This window comes from Cervus canadensis, chromosome 18 (genome assembly GCF_019320065.1).
Source record: "Cervus canadensis isolate Bull #8, Minnesota chromosome 18, ASM1932006v1, whole genome shotgun sequence".
Lineage (NCBI taxonomy): Eukaryota > Metazoa > Chordata > Mammalia > Artiodactyla > Cervidae > Cervus > Cervus canadensis.
The window spans coordinates 35,918,351-35,942,561 of NC_057403.1; the positions used below are offsets into that span (position 1 = coordinate 35,918,351).

General features: G+C 37.9%; 1 protein-coding gene across 1 annotated transcript; it reads right to left on the reverse strand.

Moving 5' to 3' along the window:
* Nucleotides 1-52: 52 nt before the first annotated feature.
* On the reverse strand, nucleotides 53-24,211 carry LOC122420498 (cytochrome b5 type B). Its single transcript, XM_043435628.1, has 5 exons — nucleotides 23,975-24,211; nucleotides 15,300-15,428; nucleotides 14,737-14,766; nucleotides 6,641-6,669; nucleotides 53-3,710 (listed from the first exon to the last, which is right to left on the reverse strand). Exons 1-5 carry the CDS (start codon nucleotides 24,134-24,136, stop codon nucleotides 3,620-3,622), a joined length of 441 nt encoding a protein of 146 aa, XP_043291563.1. The 5' UTR covers nucleotides 24,137-24,211; the 3' UTR covers nucleotides 53-3,619.

Consider the following 24,211-nt stretch of genomic DNA (forward strand, 5'->3'; position numbering starts at 1 on the left):
CTACTAAAAAAAGAAATTAAATAAATAAATAAATAACTGTAGTCAGGGCAAGAAAAGGAAAACAGTATCTTTATTGTGTGTAGTTCTAAACAAACATTCACTGTGTGCACATTCCAGCAGACAAATATCTTTGTTCAAAATATGCTGAAATAAAATAGGTAAACAAACTCCATTTATTGAATACACAAGAGGAATGTTAATATCACTTGCTCAGAGTGGAGGGTAAAATCAAAAGAAAGAAAGTGAAATCACCATGCTTTGTCTAAACAGCAAATGGAGAATATAGGTGCAGGTGCAAATTGGCCCCTCAAGTTCATGAGTGAGAAGCTAGGTGTGGAGTAGGTAACCTGAAAAATACCTCTGCTTCTTGGAACCTCCCCTCTGAGATCACCCCCAACAAATTACAAACCCAGCTCTCGCAGAGCACAACCGCCAGATGGGACTAAACTCCTCATTACTTTCATGATATTTGGCAAAAGAACAAGATGGTTGAAAGAAAGAAAAAAAAAAACAACAGTCTCTGTTGACACAAGACACATCTGAATCCATTTCTCCCGAGGAAGGAAGTAACCAACATTACTGTTCTATGTTTCTAAAATGGAATTTAATCAGATGGGTATCACTTGAGATTTTAAACATGAGATACTCTGTAAGTAATGACACATCTGGCCTGAAAAGCGTTTTTCATTGCTCCACATGGGAACTGAGCGAGTGTAAACACAATAATATTCTTATTTCACAACATGTGCATCTACGACAACTGCTGAAAGAAATTTACAGGGTCAAATTACAGGTTCCAATGGATTTTTGTTGCAGCTTAAGTGGTCACATGAGAACTAAACACAGTATAAACTCTGTCCCCACTACTTTCCTGTCTTTACAAAACGTAAGTCATTTGGAAACCAAAACCAACTCCTGAGAGACAGAGGCAGGAAATCTTGGGACCCGGCACTAACGTCCTTATTTGGGGGCACTAATTTCCCCTCATCCCCTCTCCTGTGATCTCCAGCCATTATGCTGACAGAATGGTGGGCGCCGGCGGTTAAGCCTTCCTTGGGAATAAACAACCCAACACTCCAGAGACACCCCAGGAGGCTCCGGACAACAGGGACTGGCTCCACCGGCTCTGCAGAGGGGTTTTTCACAACCCATCAATGTCGAGGCTGTTTCAAGAATTCCCATCCATGTCTTAAAACAAAAGTCCTTTTTGATAGATTTGGCTAATATACTGTATTACATTATTGTTTAAAAAAAAACCTCTGCAAACTCTCACACAAGCTCTACCTTTCACCTGGCTGTTTATGTAGGCAGCAGAATAATAATAGGTGGACCCAAAAGTGGTTTTTATAACACAAAGTGACATCACATTAGCAGATCAAAAGAGAGCCCTGGGTATTGGATGGATTTCATGGCTGGCTGAGACAAAGTCTGAAAATCTTTTCCTCTGGCTCTGAATAAAAACAAGTCCAGATGTAAACAGGAAACGACAACCAATATGAAACAGAAAAACATACCTTTTGCAGTGGTCTTTACCTTAAAAAATACCAAAAAACACAAATTTTACTTAAGAATATTGTTCTTTAACATTTCTTCTAAGCCAGATGTTTTCCATTCAATTTGGGGGACTGCCAACACATTTTTAATTAATCCAAGTTATCTTCTGGCTTAGTCTTAGCTCGAATGTTCCCTTTTCCAGCTCAATACTCCTTTGTTCTTCATTTCTACCCCAGTGTGGGCCCATCTCATCAGGTGACTTAAATGATTACAGCAATTCAGTATCAATTCTTATTCAAGGCAACCCTTCTTTGCCTTCAAATTGAGGAGTAACCAAGTCACAACCACCTCTGTTACATAATCATCAAAGATTTTTCTTTCAGTAAATTGTCTTAAAGTGGCATCTTATAATACATACAAAATACTTTCTAAAGATAAAAATTTAAAAGTTAACCCACATCCCTGACATATAAAAGCTGGCCAGAAATCCCCTAAAATTACTCCATAATGTCATAACCAAGTGCACAATTACCAGGTTAATGTTATTTTTATGAATTCTGAATTTGCTCAACGGCTAAATCACAGGATACAAGACCTGGGCTGAACTTTTTCTTAAGGAGTTTGCATGGGCAGACACAGGTTTGCTGTGTAGTTTCCTGTCCTGTCAAGTCTCTGGCAAGCAGGAGAGGGGAGGAGATGCTGAGCAGTGGCCACGGTCCTTCCTGAACCACGCGGTTCCCTGCTGTACGTGACAATGGCTCAGAGCAGACTGGTCATCCTCAAAGGACACAGAGGAAGAATCACCACAGTTGTCAGCAGAAAACTGCCAGTGGATGGTCTCCTCAGGTGCTTCCACTGAGAGGAAGAAAGCAGTTAAATACGCCAGAGAAATGCCTGAACTGAGGAGAAACAGTAATATAATTCTGAATAATAACCTACTCCTCACGGAAACAGTTATCCAAGGGAAAAAAAAAGTAACTACCACTTTTTTTTCCCCCTCTCAATGGAAAAACAACAAAACCACAAACTGGAGCCATGGAGGTAAAATAAGATGAAGTGGAAAACACTCTTGCCCCGCTCTCCTGCTTCCAAATGCCGCTTTACCATGGGAGTTACTTTACTGGGGCAAACAGAAGATCAAATACTGTATCTTTGATCAATTTGGAGTCTCTCACTTCTATAAAATGGTAAATAAAAAATTGCCAATTGATTAAAAAACAGCAAAATCCTTTACAAAACTGTAAAGCCCTAAAGATATACTTACTTGCATTTTACCAATAAAAGATGGTAACTTTAAAAGAAAAAAGATGGTTAGGAACTGGTGCCAAATCAAAAAAAAGGATGAAGTTTTAGTGGTTCTTCTGAACTCTTGCCCTTAAAGTTGTGTTTTTCAATATTTTTCAAAGGAAAGATTACTATGAATTCACTCTATCATCCTAATTCATCTCCCCCTCTCCCTGTTTCTCTCCACTCCCAATGAACAAAAGGGAAGCAGAGTTCTGCCCTGCACCACCATCTGATGCCTTAGAGGGTGGCAAGGGCTCCTTGCTACACTTGGTCAGTTTTAACAATTACAAACAAGGAAAAGGGTAATTCTGCAGTTGTGTTTTAAGTCACAGATGTGCAACCTGATGCCATGAATTAAAACCTCTTATGATAAATAATAAAATTAAGTCATAATTTAAAAAATAGGAACATTTACTTAAAAGAAAAAGGGAAAAAGAAATGCTTCAAAACCAGAACGTGACACGCTGTTAAATATGTCTAACGTGCGTTCGAAGCACTGGAAAGCAGGCAATTTTACCAAAGGGAATGCCACAATGACATGTGGACTGTAATCAGAGAAGACAGTTCTGAAACATAAAGGCGCTCATGAAAAAGAGTAAAGAGAGGAAACAAAGGCAAGGATACAGAAAAATGAGCAGGTGCTTTGAGAGTAAGGCTCTTGAGAAATGACTTGGACACAGCCGTGGAGCTGAGGTGGATGTCTGGCCAACCATCTGGGTTCCAAGGGCTAAGAATACAAATGGCAGGACTCAAGAAGAGGGCACCGCTGCAGGCTCCAAGTAAGTCTCTAGTTCTTGCTCCCAAGTGGAAATGCTCTCCAGATTTCAACAAGGTCTCCTCAGGAGGACTTGCTCTCTGCCATGTAGTAACGATACAGAAAACCTAAGAGAATAGCACCCACGATGGGGAAGATCCAATACGACCAGTAGCTAGATGTTCAAGGGGGAAAAAAACAATAAAATTGTGAACATTTCATACCAAACATTCCCTATCATTCAACATTCATATTTTAATACTAAAGTATTTAAATACTTTCACATTTAATATTCAAAATTCTTTGATTTGAATAAAAAATAAAAAAAAAAACCAACAAAGATTTTAGTTAAAGTGAGAGTTCAACAATAATTTTAAAAGGACTAAAAATGGAACATATAGCATGATACCAAAAAAAGATAATACACACACACACCTCAGTATGTGTTTTCACAAAGACATAAATGGTTATTTCTGGTTTATGGGATTACAGATAGTTTAAATTTTTCTTCAAGACTTTTCACATATTCAACAATTAACATCCTTAAACAGGAAAAGGCCACCATTTTATGTATATAATTATCAATGTAGAACCAATGATACCTAATACAATTGCTGATAATATTATATCTGCCCCAAATTATTTTAAAAATGTAATCCTCACAACAATCCCATGAAATGAGTACTATTATTATTCTCATTTTACACATAGAAAACACAAGCTCTGCACCCAAAATCACAAAGGGAAGTTAGTCAAGCAGCTTGATTCCTATCCTTGTTTGGATACTAATAAGGACACACACACACACACACACACACAGAACATACTGAGGGTGCTAATAAGATTAGGCAAATGGTTCAAGAAGGCTGGCGTAAGAAGTCCTGCAAAGAAACTCTCCTCAGTTTCAGGACAGTCATTATTCTCCTCAAAATAAAGAGAATTCCCTGGTGGCCCAGGGGTTAAGACGACTCACTTTCACTGCGGTGGCCCTGGGTTCAATCACTGGTTGGGGAACTAAGATCCTGCAAGTCACATGGGACAGTCAAAAAAAAAAAAAAGAAAAAAAAAAATCCTTCTTCTCTATTAGAACTTATTAACACTGCTCGTTTTAATCCAAATGACCTGGCTGCACCTCCACTTAAGACATATGCAGTCTTAGTACTAAAAGTCTTTGAAGTCCACAAAAACCAGCTGTGGTTCAATAATAAAAATGATTCCTTTTGTCTGAACACGCCAGGCACTTTGTACATTAAATTATGGCAGAAAGCTGTTCTGGACAAGTTTAGAATGTCAGCCAGGTAGCTTTGCTTAAAGACACAAGCAAGTCGGTCAGTATGTACAACAGCTATATGGCACAGGGAAACACATAAAAGTAATCTCCCCAAAAGAGGAATGTTTCAGGCACCTTCCAGGGCAGCCCAAGAGGCAAAAGAGATCAAAAGCAGGACCCTTGACAAAACACAGAAGATAAAGCCTTCAGTGCAAAAGACTAAGAATGGAGGACCATCAGTCCTCAGATGATCCTTTGTCACTTTATGACCACAGAGAAGAGAAGCAGAGGCAATGCACCTGTACTTCAGCAAAGGAGACACAGGTTCAACAACAACCTCCTGCCCGTAAGACAGAACTCTATCCATTCAGATTTATCCAGGTTATTGCCTGTAGCTGTGACTGTTATTTTTATTGGTTTGTAATATCCCACTGTGTGAATATCCCAGAATGAATTCATTCATCTTACTAGTGAATGGTTATTTGGGTTGTTTCCAATATTTTAATATCTTGAATAATGTTGCTATGAGCATTCCTGTAATGTGTTCACTGGTATATATGTATACACATTTTTCTTGAGTGTATATATACATATATATATCCCTAGAAATGGAATTGCTGATCAAAAGTTACTATATCATCAAATTTACTTGATAATGCATAAACTGTTTTCCATAGTGACTGTACCCATTTACATTTCCTCAAGATCCTAACAGGGCCTAAGAATATTGGTAATTCACTTCCTAAACAACTCCTCTTATTTTTAGAATTTTTAATTTTGGCCAATCTGATAGGTGTGAAATATACCCTATGATTTTAATTTGCATCTCTCTGATGACAAATGAAATCAAACCTTTTTTTTTAATATGCTCATATTTGTGCTTCCTCTTCTGTAAGGTGCTTAAATCTTTTTCTCATATTCTACAGTTATTTTTTAATTGATTTGTAAAAATTCTTTATGTATTCCACAGAATAATTCTTAACCAATTTTAAGTGTTGTAAAAGTCTACAGCAAGTTTATGGCCTGTATTTTCAAATTCTTTATGGGACTTTGGGCTGAGTATAAATCAGCTGAATTTACTAACAGTTTCCTTTAATTTCCACTTTTTAAAAATATTCTGACTATCATCTCAAACAAAAAAGACATGTTAGTTTTATAGGGGCGGGGTGGGGGAAGACATATTTTCTCTATGAAATGCCTTAAGTGAGATCTCAGAAAGATGAAACAGCTCTATATAATCTCTATAAATTTTTATAAGCCAAGGATTCTACAATTATCTCAAGTAGAGACACTATTTAAGGGATGCCAAATGTATACTTTTCAGGGCTACTACTACTGTATTAGCAACATTACTGCAAGGGATATAAGGTAAACCTTTGAGAAAACTCAAACTCCTGAATATGACTGCAATACACAATTTTTTTCTTTTGTAAAATGTAATAACAGCACCCACATTATAGGTGTGTTGTGAGGATTAAAAGAGAGTAAGTTTTTAGTGGAAACTGCACAGCTGGGCTGAGCTGCAGAGACTGTGGGTCTGACTCAGGAGTGATACTTGTCCATGCACTCCTGCCTCTTACTACCTATGACTTTGATTAATGTCACAACGAGATTTAAAAGTTACTCAAGGCAAGAACTTTTTTTAGATTATTCAAGATTACTGAAACTGGAAAAATTAATTTTGCTAAAGCTAAGAGACTACTGATTTGCAATAATTTTGACCAAAAAAAAGAGAATGAGTTGTCAAACTATACTCTTTAAGTTATGTCACACAGGTGTATTTATGGCCACACAGTATTTTGGAGCATAAGAAAGTCTATTAAGGAGATACCAACCTTTTGCATGTATTGCTTTTCGGAGGTTCCTGAAGAAGATGCATATTTAAAAACAAACAAAACAAAAAAAAGATTAACACAGAGTATATAAAACTTCTCATGCATATTCATGTAAACTATGAAACTAAATAACAACTTCATTTTTCATGTAATTTGACGTTTGCAAGTATCCATATGTATAGGAAGATGTTCAGTTCTTTTTCTGATAATATACTGGCATTCTCTAGTAAAGAATCACTATGAAAGCACACAGAAATGACCTAAACTCTTTTTATTTATTGGAAAAAAAATGCCATTGATACAAACTATATTACAATAAATTAATGAACTCATTTGAAGTCACAATGATATGCCTAGTTTAGCTGGGCTTGCCAGTGACAGTAGTTAAAATCACATTTCCTGAAAGCGTATTTAAAAAAATAAAAACTCCTCTCTTGTAACAGAGAGATCAATTGGGAAATGCTCAAAAGCATGCAGATGACTGCTCTGTGACTTAGAAAAGCAAACTGGTTTACTCTCTGAAATCATAATAATTAAGATTAGAGATCTTAGGGCTTTTCATACTGAAAACAGGAAAAATGGGGTTAGGGTTAAGAACATACCAAAATAAATTTTTTTTTAAATGTGGAAGTAACTAATCAAGAGGTACTGATACATCAGTGACAACACTGATGAACCCTGAAAATGTTACTTGACAAAACCAGACAAAAAGACCATGTATTACATAAGTCTATTTACATGAAATGTTCAGAACAGGCAACCAAGAGGCAAGAAAGTAGATCAGTGGTTTCCTAGGGCAGGGAGAAGAGGATCTGGAGGGACACGGAAAATGACTGCTGAAGGTTACGGGGCTTCTTTTTAGAGTGATGAAAATGCTCAAAAACTGATTTGTGATTATGGTTGCACAACTCTAAATATACTAAAAACCCTTGACCTGTACATCTTAAATAGGTGAATTGGATGAAATGTGAATTACATCTTAATAAAGCTGATACCAAAATTTTAAATTCAATTTATGTAAACATCAAATGAACTTATGGATTTCATTAATTAGTTGTAGAGTACAAAAAAGCATGCTAACTGACCGCCAGAGGACAGTAACCCATTAGCACAGGTTACTGCTGCCCGAAAGATCATCTCTGCCAATAGTCAGCAGTATGCCAGGGTATGAACACATAATTACAGTTCTCAGTAACCTCCAAGAATTCCAACAACCCTACATACATACTGGCCTAGATACTTTAGAGCAGACCATGAGGTGAGTTTTAGCTTCCTACATTCAGAACATTGCAATGCAAATGAGACCATGCCTGAAACCTGAAAGAAATTCACCTACAGCCAAATAAAACCTCTAGGAAGTTTTAGATAAATCTTATTACTTTACTACTATATTTCTTTGAGACCCTGATGATAACAATCTGGGATATTTCTCCTTGAGTAGAATGAGTCAGGCTAGTTAAAACATGTTACTGTCAATCTTTGAGAAATACAGCAAATGTTTTGCAGAGTTGAAAGGTGGGAACAGTACTGACGGTTGTGTCTGCATCTCATTTATAACACTGCCTTTCAAAATATTCCACTACAGTAACCAAAAAATGATTGAATTCTATGAAGAAAATGTCCACGGTCTTTTATGCTTTCATTATCCACAAATATACCAATGATTTATAAAACAAAAAATGTAGAATTAGCATTTTTTTTTTTAAAAAAAGAAGGTAATCTGAAAAAAAAATAAATAAAAAATAAAAAAAGAAGGTAATCTGAAAGGCTTACATGAGCATAATGAATAATAAATGTATCACTTTGCTTAACCTATAAAAACATTAAAAGCCATTAGTTCATATAAAGGAATTCTCTAGAAGTTTTTAGCCTCTTTTACAACCACAAGCACTGGGTGTGTGCTAACTCGAGTGAACCTCAGACAATGCAGTAAGCAACCCAGAGAAGAAAGAGGGGGGGAAAGAGAGGAGACATACCAAGACCATAATATACTGAAATGGTAATAGTTCCTAACAAGCAATTTTTAAAAATTTAAATATATATGGTTTGCATCCTTCCTTCCTACCACTCATTCCTCCTTTTAACCAAGTACCTCAACCCGTTTTAAGATCAAGCTTTCCCTGAATGCAAAAAGAACTACCCTAACACTGGAGGAAAGAGAAGAGAAAGCAGCATATCCTCTTTAGAATACTGACAGCCAAATAAATGCCAAAGCACAGTTACTCTGCTTTTAATCAACTATAAATGAAAGAGTTGTTTAAGGCACTGCTCATGGTAGCCAAAAGTGCCTCAGCCAACTTAGGAAAGAAGCCAAAAAAGTTATTTTTAATTTAACAAAATTAAAAAGAAAAATGTTCTATTAATACAAAACCTTTCTTCGAGTCTACCTTTCTGTTCTCACCATGCATAGTTCTCATTTCCACTCCAGAGCTCTGCGCCGAGTCTAACAGATGCTTAGGTAAAATTCCTACAGTTTATGATTGACTTTAATTTACCCCTGTGGGTGTTCAGGCATATCTTGGCTGCTTATGTTCTTGCCCACACGTTAATTTACATGCAAGATTGGTCAGGAGAAGGCACTGGTCTCCATCTTTGGCACAGACAGTAGTAACTACAATACCCTATGATTTTAGTTACAAAAGAGCAGTTCAAATCCAGAGTTCTTCTACCAAAAGCTTTCCCAAGTAATTAACATCCATGTTTCTTTCTCCTTCAACAAGTCCGGAATACACTTCCAAACAACCACCTCGAAGTCTACTCTAACTTTAATTCAAAATTAACAGAAATTAACTGTTTAAACAAGGTGGTTCCTCAAGTTCAAGATTCACTAAGGCTTTAATTCCCTCATGAAATACATAAATAAATACATGCACACACATATAAATACTAAACAAAGGAAATACTTCATAATTTTTGAGTAACCTTTTTATTAATGCTGATTGTAACTGAAATTACATCTGGTATCTTCAGGCTCCATGCTAAATCAGTTTCCTCACTTGTGAATTGAAAAGTTCAGATCAGATGAACCTGAATTCTAAAGTCATACTCAATTAACACATTTCTCTGACCCAAGGGCATTGTAGTAGCAAAACCTATAAGAGCAGACTTCTAAAGATGAGAGAGATGTTGACATCATGCTCCCACATCCAGGAAGACTGAAGGAGCACCACAAAGAGATGCTTCTATCTCACAGTAGAACATAAAGATGCGTTCTTCCAGATGCTCTTCTGATATGCTTTCACGTGGTTAAAAGAATGATAAAGAAATCTCATAACTGGCAAACATATGGGAAAGGATTTAGGGATCAGTGGGGGGTGATTTCACTATGAACCCTGTTTAGGGAAAAAAACAGGAGAACACATTCTTAAGGAATGGTGTATTTTGTCACCAGAATATAAACATAGGAAGCAGTGAGTCAAAATTATGGTTATGAGGCATTCAAATATATATACAGGGCATTATACATATACTTTCAAGCCTAAATAGCTTATATTTAGACTTTCAGAGATTTAAATAAAAGGGAAACATAAGAAGCTTATATGTTAATTCCTAAATTGAATATTTGCCATTCCTAGAGGATTCCAAGTATTTAAAATTGGAAGAAGTGGATTTTAAGCCACAGGACACCTTCAACAAATTTAATGAGTATCTGGGTGGCCTGGTAGTTTTTGTAGCTTTTTATTTAGAATAGTTTGGTTTGTATGTGGCCAGAAACATGAAAAACAACTTGGGAACTTTGTGCTTCAAACTACTGCAAAGGATTCTCCCCTCAGAATACAAAGGACCGTCGGTAACATCAGCTCTCACTACGTGAATTCCAATGCGAGGTTCACCGTACAATCCAGGAAAGCTGAGTTTTGAAAGTACATGATGTCAATATATTCATGGCCATATGGTGTGGATCTTGAGGACAGCCTTCTCATGAAGCTCCAATGTACTAATATTTCCTTCTAGATGAGAATACAGTTTTAACAACTACTGTCTTGTAAAGCATAAACGCCTGGTCAGCCCAGTCATACAAAAAATAGTTCCCTGTATATAAGGGCAAATGCAAACATGGAAAACATCTGCTGAGACAAATTTCTACACGACTTTCTCAAGAACTCATTGTGACAAGATATAGAAGATAACACAGAAGGAAAAAATTAACACACTCAGAGACTATTCTACTTATCACCACACTGGAGGGCGGATTTGAAAAAGATGTTACCCTTGTCTTTCTGACATCTTGTTTTGCAAAACTACCCGTCATTCCTAAATAAAGCATTACAAGGAGACACACTAACCCTTGAGATTTCTCAAGAAGGGTATTTTGTCTTTCAAGAGTGACCTTGCCATTATAGTCTGCTTTATTTCAAAAGATTATGTTACAAAATACAAACGTTAGGTAAACAAACAGTCAACAATGAAACAACCACACAAAATTCTTTGGTAAATAGCAAGCACTACTCATCCAAAGGCATATCCATTTCAAATATTAATAAATTGGGTTGTAGGTATGATAGGAATAATTAACAATTCTTAAAAGGAAATTTTTAGTATGCTGCAACCAACTACATAACAAAACTATAAAGTACGTGTTCTTTTTAGTTTCCCTCTCAGAAAAGAGGAGGTAAATGGAACATTATGTATGTTCCTGGATGTACCTTTAATAGAAAACTCTGTATAACAAAAGTCTGTAGAGACATCTGGGAGAGAAAAATGTACCTGCCTTTAAATGCAATTTACAAATTGCTTCTAACATAGATGGAACTGACTAGATTTCAAAAGTTAAATTTCTTAAGTTGAAAAATGAAGTTTAAGAAACATGCTAAGCTTTTATAGAGACAACCTTAGTTGCTTAAAAAGATGTTTATAAATTGATAGGAAAGTCACTAAGGTAAAATGCTTTAGTAGAAAGAAGCAAGGGTCAGAACAGTATGTGCAAGATTTTTAAAGGATGGGGTAGTTGGTCTGTTGGTCAATCCACCTGCCTTCCACCCATCCATTTACATTTACGTATGCATAGAATCTCTTCAGAAGAGTAAACGAGAAAATGGCAGCTGGCTACCTCAGGAGAAGGGACCTGGGAGACAGGGCTGGCGACGGGAGTCCTTTTTATAGTATACTTTTTTGTACTATTGAATTTTTAGCCATGTACACCACAAACTTCCCATTCAAAAAACTTAAATGGAAAAATGGTCAAGTTACTGGGTCTATTCACTGCAGTGAGACTTGACTAGTGAAGCAGTTGGGAACTGTAACCTAGAAAATACCTGCTGAATAAATGAATGAAACAGTACCCCGTTTTTTGGTCAGGTTGCATCTGTATGTGACCTTATCTCCTGAACTGAAAGTAGACTCATGACTGATAAAGATTCTAACCAAGAATTAAATGCATAATCAAGAGACATCACTGACCACAAATGTATCTTGGTTACTTGCAGCACAGTAGACAGGCAAATGGGCACAGAACAGTTTCTAAGGTGAGTTTCCATAACTCAAAAGCAGACCAGAAAAATGTTAACTCAAATGTGAACAGAAGACTGATAGCTCTCGGGACATGGGGACTAATTCAGCCGAGAAGAGATTTAAGAGATAAAAATGTTTTTAATTCTAGTTATCTTCAACTGAAGCAGCTAAGAAAAACATCCGTAGTCTCTAAGCTTTTAAGCTTTGGTATTGTAACAAACACTTCAGGGTCTTGAACCTCAGGCATTACAAGGAAACAAAGGTGACCATCCGTGTCAAAGCAAAAGTAGTATGAAAAGCAGTTTCTAAAAAACTGGGGAAAAGTTCCTGGTTTGCACTCTGGAATAGCATGTTTTAGGTGCTTTAAAAAAAGGTTTTTTTTTTTTTTGCAGGGGTGCAGAAGTAGTTTCAGACGGGGAAGAGATATGGAGTTGCGGAGGGAAGAGAGAAGCAGAGAAATAAAGGAAGAAGGGAAATGAAAACTCTGTCCATAAGGCGGAAGAAACCTCTAAATGAGACATTGTAAAAAAAAAAAAAACCAATTCTTTACAGAGGTTCTGAAACCTTAACCGAAAGAATAGTAGTGCAATGAACTTGACATTTACTTCTTCATGGTAAATGTAAAAAAAATTAAGAAAAGAGATACCTGCAGCCTAGATGCAGAAAGGCTTATTTAAAACTCATGTAAGAAATAAATTTGAAGGCGCAAGAATTTCTTCCTGGAACTAAAATCAGACTGGACTATATAAGCTCTATGACAACCTATGTAGGTGGTCTTGAAAATTTTCCCAAAGGTTTCCCTTGGCTGGTCTGCCTGAAGTACAGCAGTGTGACTGGAAACACTCAAAAATCAGACTCTCTATTTAAAGGAGACTGTCCTTTGAGTACAGCAGACATGAGGAAAACAGAGCCTTGAAAACACTGCCCTTAATCACTGTTTAATTTAAGCCGGGCTGGGGCCAAACTACATTTGGAGACTTCTAAATTCTTAACAAATTTCATCAAATCTCACCAGCTGAAAGGGTTTCTTTTTATTTCTTATAAAAAGTTCAAGGCTCAACAGTTTTAATTTATCTGAGACATCTCTAGTTACTTCTTTGATCTACAGAAGGCAGACAGTGCTTTCCACAGAAGAGAATTGAAAGCTCCCTAAAAGTTTTCACATGAGAAGATGGGCATGTCATTCAGCCAAATGTCTGGCACTTGGCTACCTGGGTTAGTTAAATGCAAACTCCCACCTCCAGAGAGCATTAATCAGTAGTAGTAATGGAAACCCAGGGAATACGCACTTCGGAAAACATGCCAAGAGATTCCAATACAGGCGGTACAAGGAACAGAACTGTAAAAACACTGCTCTCCATTCCTAAGAATGGTCCTAACTACATATATACCACCAAGGAAGAAAAATGGCAACAAGAAGCAATTTGTAAGACTTCTGGACACTAGAACTCCCCCCCCCCAACAGATTTTATTTGTTTTAATATAAAAACTGCTCTCAGGGTGCTGTGAACAAGTGAGTTATGGTTCCTGAATTAAGGTACATCTCCTGTACAAACAGGCATATCCCTCAAACCAGATGTTGACCTCTGAGAGCAATGGTTTCTGGACATTTTCAATATACCAAACAAACTATGCTTAGTTCAAATTTTATCTTAATTACACAAGTGAAGATTCAAGAATGGATAGTACACGTGTTAGGAGGAGGGGACAAACAACTACCAGTGCTTGCAAAGCATTTAAGGAACCACTTCACATCCCCTTCATAAACAATTCAACAGTTCAGAGTAGCAGAGTGCAACAAGATGGAAGAGTTAATTTACACAAACACTCTGGATGGTGGGGGAACAGGTGGCAGAATCTGTCAAGCAACCTCTTGAGTTGAAAGAATCCGTGTGTCTTGGCCAACTTTGCTGTCACACAGGTTCAGTAATTCCAGCTCAATGTGGAAAGGGAAGCTAGAAGGAGGAAAAGGGGAAGGAGCATCGCCTCCATGAAGTTCTGGTGACAACTAACTGTTGCGTCTTTAAATTAAGAGGGTAGAAGAGTCGAGGAAAACAGAAAAAAAATGAGGGTATAAGGGAAGTGAGGCATCCAGCTTGTGGGAAACAAAAAGGCATTCAAATTTTCTTCCTGGTACATTACGCAGTACACATTAAAGTTTTCAAATATTTAATCTTTTACTTTTGTGGTATCACCGAGTGAATGTGAAGGGTGTGTAGACCTATTTGAGTCCAGACAACAGGGTAATGGGGACAGAAAGGTCTGTTCCAGTTGATTACTCAATTATTCCAGTCTACAACTTGTTCTAAGACTTGCAAGAATAAATCAACTTTCCAATTCTTTTTCCAACACAGAAGCAATTATTATCATCTATACTATTGAATGTAAGAACACGGGTCATAGCTTTAGAGTTTCAATTTTTTAAAAAAATGAACAGAGGCCTGAACAAAATGTTCCTATTGTTCAAGACTCTGCTACTTTTTTCTGAGATGGTACTGGACGCAATTTCCTGAAAAATGGGATTTTTGCTTGGAGAGAAACATTTCTTGTTAAAATACTTAAAAAAAACAAAACCCAGCAATTCCATTTGAGTAAATAGAAATATAAACACTTGAAACACACAAGATAAATAGAGGACTTCTTACCTTGCTCCCACCTCCAGGTTTAAGGTCATTCTGTTTAAAGAGGAAAATAAATAATATTTTAAGACACATCCAAACAAACTCATTACGTGCTTATTTCTAACTCTGGGACATGAGACTACCTTCTGGTAGCAATCCCCTAGGAGATGTCAGTGTCTGTAGAAGGGTCCTGCCACGACCCCCTACCTCACCCCTGCATCCCTGACTCTGAGCACATCACAGTCCCTTGTTAGAATGGCATGGTCCACAGTTACCACTTTTAGCAAAGAATTTGCAAGAACAATCAAAGCACTATTTTAGATCATGATATTAACCTCATTACAAAGAAACTTATCAACTAAAAACCCACTTCCAAAATCAGTTCCTTTTCAGAGATCCTCTATGTGCTGATTTACAAATAAGAAGCTTCAGCTTAGCACAGTAAGGCTGGATGATTTTGGAGAAAATTTAGCCTAATGGCTGGGCTGAGTGAATCTCCATTTTAGTCATTCATTCCTCATCACGACCCGTGGCTGCTAGATAGCTTCCTCTCTCTTACAGGCACTCCTAGCTCAGCTGGTTCTTACCGGGTGAACATCACCAATGTAGTACTGCTTGAGCATTTCTCTGGCGTCAGAGGAGTGGCCTACATCTTCAAAGCTTTCAGTTGCATCTCCTCCAGCTTGCTCCATCAGAACCTCTTCTCCGCCAGGATGCTACAAGAAAAAGATATTATTAAAGTAAGGGCTCTCTGAAAAGCTAACTGATATAAGCTCCTCCCCCGCTGCTCTCCTCTTTTCCCTTTTCTCCTTTAAAATGGCAGCAATGGGATGAAACAGCATGTATATCCTGTGACAGGAGCAAACGGGATAACACTACATAATTCCTGTGTCTTCTGGCCAAAAATGCATACTGTGGGTTCAATTATGGGGAAACCTGGGAAAACCGTAAACTGAGAGACATTCTACAAAATGATCTGCCTGTGATCTCCAAAAATATCAAAGTCAAGAAAGCCAAGGAAAGACGATTACTCTATTCCTGGTCTGGGATGATTCCACATGCTGCGGGCAACTAAGCGCACGCGCTACAACTGCTGAGCCCGGTTACTGAGGAGCACGGGCTCCAGGCCCACAGGTTCAGGAGATCAGTCACTGCCTAATGGTGATGAAGTTTGTTTGGGGTAATGAAAAAGCTTTAGGAATGGATAGCAGTGTTGGTTGTACAAACTGTGAGTGCACTTAATGTCACCTAATGGTACAGTTAAAAATGGTTACAATGGCAAATTTTATGTGTACTTTACCACACACACATACAAAGCTTGGTTTACATACCTATAATTAACATAACCCAAAAATTTACTTTTGTCTGAATCATAGCAAAATAAAACAAGTAAGACCAAAAGAGTCTGGATGTTAGTGAACTAGATTGGTTACGGGTGCTATTCAAATCTATCACACAATCATAAATTTCTCCCTATTTTTATTAAGCAGATCTAACATAAGGTGGTACACATTCCCCACTTTTTTCTGCTTTGCTTTTAAGTCTCATATGAATCTGCAAAAAAGATTCTTCTGAATTTGACAGCCTTTATGTTTTAAGACTAACGGATCTTGTCTTAGCTTTTATTGTATAAGCAATTAAATAGCATTACAAATATTTCAAATAAACTATATGGCAGTCAAGATCATAAACTTTCAATTGATGAAACAATGCCTGTGATGGATTCATTTCTATTTCAGTCCAGCAATAATCAAGTGAAATACTTTATACAGATACAAAGGAAACTTGGTGAGGTTCTTCTGTGAAGGGTTTTAGTAAATTCACAAAGCATGTGGCAGGGAGCAGGGGAAATCTTTCAGCTTTTCATTAAGTTCATGTACTAAGTATTTATTGAAAGGAGGACAGAAAAGTCATATTTTAATACAGAAAAGAAAGAGGACAAATTGCTAACATAAAATAATATTTCTAGATTGCTAATTCTATGGAACGGATAAGGAACAGATGGACAGAAAAGAGAATGTGAAGAATGCCAGTTACAGAATAAAAATCTTGTTGGGAAAAAAATTACACAAATTCTCTGTGAATGGAAATTCCATGGTGATGTAATAAAAATGTAACAATAGGATATGCTAAAGACCACCTGACTTGGAAAATGAAATCTAGAAACATTAAGATTACAGAAGCTGCAAAATTAGGCCAGGCTAGCCAAACAGGATTAGCAGAATACTAATCATCAAAATAAGATATGGAGGTTAAAGTTTTGGAGAGGATTAAAAACTACTTCCTAAAAAATAGTCTGACAACTCAAAGAAAGATAAGAGACCTGGGTGGTGAACAGCAGGAAACGGTGCGGGTCCACAGGTATTTGCGTTTGGATTAGAAAGAACCTCGTAAGGCAGCGTGTCACCTAGGAGAGGTTAACTTGATGGCTGCCAGAAAGAGTGTAACTTTGGCAGTTCCAACTGCTCAAGGTCTAAATATCAGGTCTGCAGATCCAAACATAACTCATCCCCACCAGATGATACACCCTTATTCCCCACCATGTTAGGTCCTACTGATACAGATTTTCACAATTCCTTAGGCATCTTCATGGTGTTTATCACAACTGCAATTGTTTATTTAATGTCTTCTTCCTCCACTAGACTATAAGCTCCCTAAGAACGGGAACCATGGCTGTCTTACTCCTGGCTACATTCCTGAATATAGTACAGAACCTGGAACACAGTGAGATCTAGGGGGCGCTCACAATGCCCTCCTCCACTCCCACCTGCCCTCTCTCCCTCTCTGGCATGTAAGCTGCACAAATACACACCCCAAAGTCAAAGTGTCAATCAGGGCAGCTCACCTGGACAGTGCTGGAGGTTAAATTTTGCCTCATGTTATTTCTAGCTTTCCCTAGGACTAGCCACATGGACCTGTTTGAGGAAAGAAAGCATACTTTCTATAGATTTGTTAATTCCACAAGCTAGATAACGACGAAATTGCACTTCATTTGACCAGTCTTGGAGAAAGACAGTAAGAATTGTGCTTAGTCAAACTCTGAAACTTTCAGGGGGTACCCTAGGGTGGCACCAAGCAGAGCCCACATTCTGTCTTTCCTAAGGCAAGACTACTCTACCATGCACAACAACTGCTTGTGCACAGATCTCATCTTCCCGGCAAGTCCAAAGCATCTAATTCATCTTTACATCTTCAGGGCATCTGCTAGTTACTATGCACTCAAAAGATGCTATAGGAAACAACGTAATTTTTAATTATTAATAAAAACAGCCACTAATACTTACTGAGCTCTTTATATCAGGTACCATGATAAGTCTTTGTATGAATTACCTAAATTAACTGTCTCAACAACTCTGTGGAGTAGGTACTATAATCTCCATTGAACAGATGGGAAAAGGTCTTCACAGAGCACATTTTCCTAAAGTTACAGTAAAGTAGGAAACTGAACAAGACTCTTTAACCCCACAGCCCACATCTAGTCATCAGAATGTTTTATATACCAAATGTGTGTGTATATATACATGAATGTACATGTACATATATATATATATATATATATACATCTCACCAAAATTCCCTTCAAAAGACACCTAAGAAAACGAAAAGGCAAAATACAGACTGTGAGAAAATATTCACAATACATATTTCTAAAAGGACTTGCATCCAGAATATATAAAGACTGCCTTCAAGTCAGTAATAAAAAAACAATACAATTAAAAATGAGCAAGACTGAACATACACTTTACAAGACACACACAAGGCCAATCAGCCCTTGAAGATGCTCAAAATCATTAGTCATCAGGGAAAAGCAAGTTAAAACCATTATTATATACCGGCACACATCTATCAGAATGGTTACAAGTGAAAGCACTCACAATCCATCATGCGTCAGTGAGGATGTAGAGAAACTGGAAGACAGACACATTGCTGGTGTGACTGTAAAATGATGGGGCCACTCTGGGGAAAAAGTCTGCCAATTGCTTCAAATGTAAAACAAAAACAAAAGAAAACAAAAAAATATGACCTATGGGAATTCCCTGGCATCCAGTGGTTAGGACTCAGAGCTTTTACTGCCAAGGGATCCCTGGTTGGGGAAATAAGATCCCACAACCCATGTGGTACAGCTAGAAAAAAAAAACAAAACAAAAAACAGCAATCTCACTCGTAGGTATTTCCCCAAGAGGAATGAAAATGTGTCTACACACAGATTTGTATATGAAAAGTTCACAACAGCTTTATTCATAATAGCCAAAAAAAAACAAAACAAAAGAGGAAACAAGCCAGTGTCAATCAACAGGTGAACAGCTAAATTTTAGTATAGTTACAGTGAATAAGCACTCAACAGGAACACGCTGCTGACACACAGAAAAAATATAGACGAATCTCACAGATACGTTAAGTAAAAGATGTCAGACACAGAACAAAGCATATTGTTTTGCAATGTGAGAAATCAATCACTGGTTGCCCAAGAACACAGATGGTAGAAATGTTTGAAACAGTGATGGTGATGGGGACTATACAGGTGAGACCTTTGTCAAAGCTCATGGAATTCCACATACAAAATCTCTACATTCTGTTGTATGGACATTAGATCTCAATAGAGTTGACTTAGATGGGGGAAAAATCTACACAGCAAAATATTACTAACAACCCAAATGCTTATAAATAGAAGACTGCTTGAATAAATCAGAATCAGCTCAACAATTTCTATGAATAATAAGGAAGTGTTCCAGATGTGGATGTGGAAAGACTCCTGAGATATACAGTTATGTGAAAAAGGCAAGGCATGTTATCAGTTACCTTATGGGTGGGGGGTCGGGGCGGGGGGTGGGGGGAAGAATGAGAGGATGAGAGGAACTACATTCACTTTTGCTTGCAGGCACAAAACAAAACTCTGGAAAGATTCACAAACAGTAGTAGTTAATTTTAGGAGGTGGTGATAGTGGGCAGATGGGAAGAAGGCTTTGCACAGTATACCTATATGACCTACTCAAAAAATTAAAAACTTACCTGGGTTCCAGAAAAAAGATGCTAGTTCTAACTTCCCTCTATCACATTCCCACCCTTCCAAATTATGTCTAAGATGTGGAAGAAGGTGGCTGTAACACAGACCTAATTCCATATTCTATAGCCACGAAAAAAACAAAAAAGAGACAAATCCTAATGTCATGGGCACAGGCTATCTGGTCAGACTGCTTGTACCACTTAGCATTATGACTTTGTGAAAGTTATTTCTCTGCTCCTCAGTTTTCTCATCTCTAAAATGGGCTATTAAGTGGATTAAAAAAAGCAAGTTGTTACGATAATAAGCACCTAACACATACTATTACTATGGCACTGAATCAATTAATAGACACTATAACTTGATTAAGGAATACTATGATTCTATTTCTGTTTAGCAGTCAGTTCAGTCGCTCAGTCATGTCTGACTCTGCAACCCTGTGGACTGCAGCACTCCATGGAAGATGGAGGATTCAAATTCTCGGGATTTAAAGAGTTCCTTTCTTCCCTTCTGTATTGTTTTCCCCTTCAATTTATTCTCAAAACCTCAGCAAAAATAATATATTTGAAATAAATTCCTTCAATGTCACCCCCACCTTAAAACACATCAGTGGTTTTCCATTTACTTATGGTATGGTTCACAAATCCATACCACCTACCCAGCCTTGCCTGTCCTGGCTCCTGCCAAGTTCTCTGGCCATTCTTGACCTTTACTGGATACACTAAAGCCACAGATGCTTTCAGTCCCACCAACATGCCAAACTCTTGCTTGACTCTGCAAATGCCGTAGGAATGCTCTTCTTTCATCTTCCCAAAGCTAGTTCCCTCTCATCAACGAAAAGTCATCTTCACAGAAGCTTTCCCAGATCACTCTTATTAAAGTAGACTTCCCCACCATGGCCATTTTACTTTCTCAACTCCTTGCCTGGCTGTTTTTGCTTTGTCTCCCTTAGAAGGGTAGCATCAAGAGGGCAGATCTATGTCTATTTTTATGCTACCAGGACCTAGTACCACAGCACTTGAGAAGACTCAGCACTCAACAAATGTTTGCTGAATGAATAAAATGCTATCCCATCTGTGAAGCAGATCCTAAAGCAGTACACCCACTCATCCCAACAGTCACTAAAAAAATACATAGAAAGCTTTAAAACAGCATAACAGGTTATTTTAGGTTACTGTTGTCAGAAATGGTTAATTATATATAAGACAATGGTTTCCCAACTTTTCCCATTTGTGATACAGTAGTAAGAATATAAACTGAAACGAAGTTCACAAAATCATATTTACCCTTGCTAAGATAGATGCACTTTGATATTTTGTAGTCAATGGCACAGATATTGTAACCACTTCTACGTCATTTTTTTCAAAACCACTAAGTAACAGAAATACGATGTGTATGATTGCAATGTTTTGGTTTTTCATTTGTGATTTCAATAAATTAAATCAATACCACTGACTGAAACCTATGAAATTAATCTATTAGATAATTCAATTATATTATCAATCCTAAATTATCACATTCAAAGCCCAGAGTAACACTCTAACCATATTCATTAATCAAAAAAGAAAGGAATCTATAAATGCTAGATATTCAAACGAGGAAACTCTTTCTAAGGAGGAGCCCCAAAGTGAATTCAGATTGGAAAGAAAAGGATGAAAATTGATGTTTCTTCCTGACCTGATCTAACAACAACCCAATTCCTCCAGACCTGCAAGGCAAAAACCTCGGTCACCCTTGACTCTCAAATTCAAGGCATCATTAAAAAAAAAAAAAAGGCATCATTAAATTTATTGGCTCTACCGTCACAGCACATCCAAAATCTGGCACTTCTCACTACCCCCACTACCACCACCAGCCTCCTAACTGGATTCGAGTGTTCCTTCAGTCTCCTCTCAACAGGGCAGTCAGTAATGCTTGAATAGTAAACCATTCAGTCACATATTACTGGTCCTCTGCTCCACTATGCTTACCCATCTCAGAACAAAAGTCAAAATCCTTTCTAAAACCAGCAAAACTGTACATGACCTGCTCCTCACCTTGATCATGCTGACCTCATCTACTACTCTCCTGCCACCATAACCTCCCTCACTGTTCCTCAAACACACTGGACATACTTGCACCTCAAGGCCTTTGAACTTGCTTTGAACAAGCTCTTCCTGCTGATGTCCACAAGGCCAGCTCTCTTAACTTCTCTCTGGCCTTTACTTTAATCATCTTAATAAAGCCATTTCTGGCCACCATATCTAAAATTTCAACCCTTCATCTTCATGCTGTCACTCCATACATGTCCATAGTCCTCTTCTCTGCTTCACTTTTCTCCTTAGCACTTGACTTGGAATGAACAAGAACAGAGGGACAGAGACTCTGGAACAGGATAAGTGAGAATGGCGAACTGCAGGTAAAGATCTGCAAGTCAAGCTTAAAAGGCCCTGCTGGCACACCTATGATGTCTCTGGCTCCATCAGCATGTGGTGAACCAAGCTAGTAACTGTTCAAGATTAAACTAATGTCCACTATGTGCACTGAGTGTTCCTTCCAAGTTCATTATCTATTCTGAATTAATCAACAAGAAACTGGGGGGGGTGGGGGGTGGGTAGAATGAAACCACAAAAGAACCCATCCTGGCTTCCCATTTTGAACTATGCTTTACTCTGCTACAAGCCACACTGGAAACTTATGAGGCATACACCATAATACAGCTAAGACTAGAATTCCAAAGTATTGCTATGTAGACAAAAGAAACCAAGGAATTTATCGAACATACCCTGCCACTAATCAGTTGCCTGACCAAAATCTTTCTGAACCTGTTTCTTATATTCCTGCTAAAATAAGGATCAGTACTATCCAACTCACTCTCAATTAGTTACTCTGAGGCTGAAGTAACGGGAAAGCACTTTTAAAAGTGTTTAACTGCCATAAACCCCACAAATACAGGAAGTTACTAAATGCTAAGACGTTAACTTCTTGGCCACTAGAAAGATTTATTAAAATCAGTGTTGTATGGGGGGGGGGGGACTTTAAGTTTAAAAATTTTTTTTAGAGATTTATGAATCAGGATGTAGAGCTTTGTGCCCTAGGCCCCAAATTAATAGAAAAAAAAATTTTTTTTACTAGTATATTTGCGTCATAAAGAGAACTAAGAGAAATAAAACTTTTTCTCAGTGTTAGTAGGTTTATATTATACAAATATGCCCAAGAAATTAACCATTAGATTATTAATCTACTGCTCAAAATAAAAATATACACATCAAAAATAAACCACCAAACACATTTACATTAAAAAAAAAAAAAAAAATCCCAAACCCTCAGGGATTGGGAGTGAAAGGAATGACAACAAAAAAGCACGAGGGAAATTTTTACTGTAATGAAAATGTTCTCAACTGGAGTTGTGATTACATGGGTGAATACATTTGTCAAAACTCATCAAACTGTACATTCTAAACATGCCTGATTTATTGTATGTAAATTACACCTCAGTAGAGTTAAACACATTAAAAGTATATTTCTTTAAAAAAAAAAATCACTTAAAAAAAAATCACTTGCACCAGTCTCAAGGAGAACTTGTAAAACGTAATACACATGCTTGATTTACAAAAGAGGTAACAGAGTCTGAGTCAGAGCTAAAAAAAAAAAAAACCAACTCATAATCTCTGGGCTCAAGGTTTGCTCAAAATAGGAAAAAGAAAGGCAGCATGATGGTAGGAAGGGAGAAGGCATCTCAGCTTCTCAAGAAAATTAAAACCAAACACTGGTATTACTTCAGAAGTGAAGTGAAGTGAAGTCGCTCAGTCGTGTCCGACTCTGCGACCCCATGGACTGTAGCCTACCAGGATCCTCAGTCCATGGGATTTTCCAGGCAAGAATACTGCTTCAGAAGGGACAGTTAAAAAAATGAGTAGAGATCTGGGGCTTTCAGACCTAGGTTCGAATGACTCTAAGCAGTTAGGTGAGAAACTCTGAGGCTCGGGTTTTCTTTCTGTAAAATGGTGATACCGGTGACTCAAAAGTTTAGACAAGCAAACAGTAAATGCTCAACATGTGACAGAAGCATATTATCAAAGGTACCAGAACTCAGTGCCGGAAGAAATGCACGCAGACCTAAGGTTCCCCCCCAGCCCCACCAAACTCGGTCTCGAAGGGTCGCGGTCCCTTTTGGCACGCCTCTTCGTCCTCAGCTAGGCCTCACTTCCCTCCCACACACAGCCTACCAGCGTTTCTGGGCCCGTACTCCCTCAGCGCAGTCCACCTCCTGGGCCCCACCTCGTTAAGAAAGCGGCTGACATCGTAGACTCGCCCGTGGATCACCAGCCATATGTCCTCCGGGGAGTTGCGCTTCGCCACCTCCTCCAGTCGGTAATAGGTGACGGAAGTCTCGACTCCTTGCTCTTTTCCATCGCTGCCGCTTGCTACCACAGTCGCCATTGGGCCTGAGATAACCTCTTTTCCACCGCTATTCCGGTTTCCACTACCAACTTCCTGGAAGTCGACCTCCCGCTC

Excerpts from the sequence above, each read along its gene's own strand:
- LOC122420498 (XM_043435628.1), bottom strand. The coding sequence starts at position 24,136 with ATGGCGACTGTGGTAGCAAGCGGCAGCGATGGAAAAGAGCAAGGAGTC. Across the intron at positions 14,767-15,299 it reads ACATTGGTGATGTTCACCCG|AATGACCTTAAACCTGGAGG; the intron begins GTAAGAACCAGC and ends CTCTTTAAACAG. Across the intron at positions 6,670-14,736 it reads AACCTGGAGGTGGGAGCAAG|GAACCTCCGAAAAGCAATAC; the intron begins GTAAGAAGTCCT and ends CATCTTCTTCAG.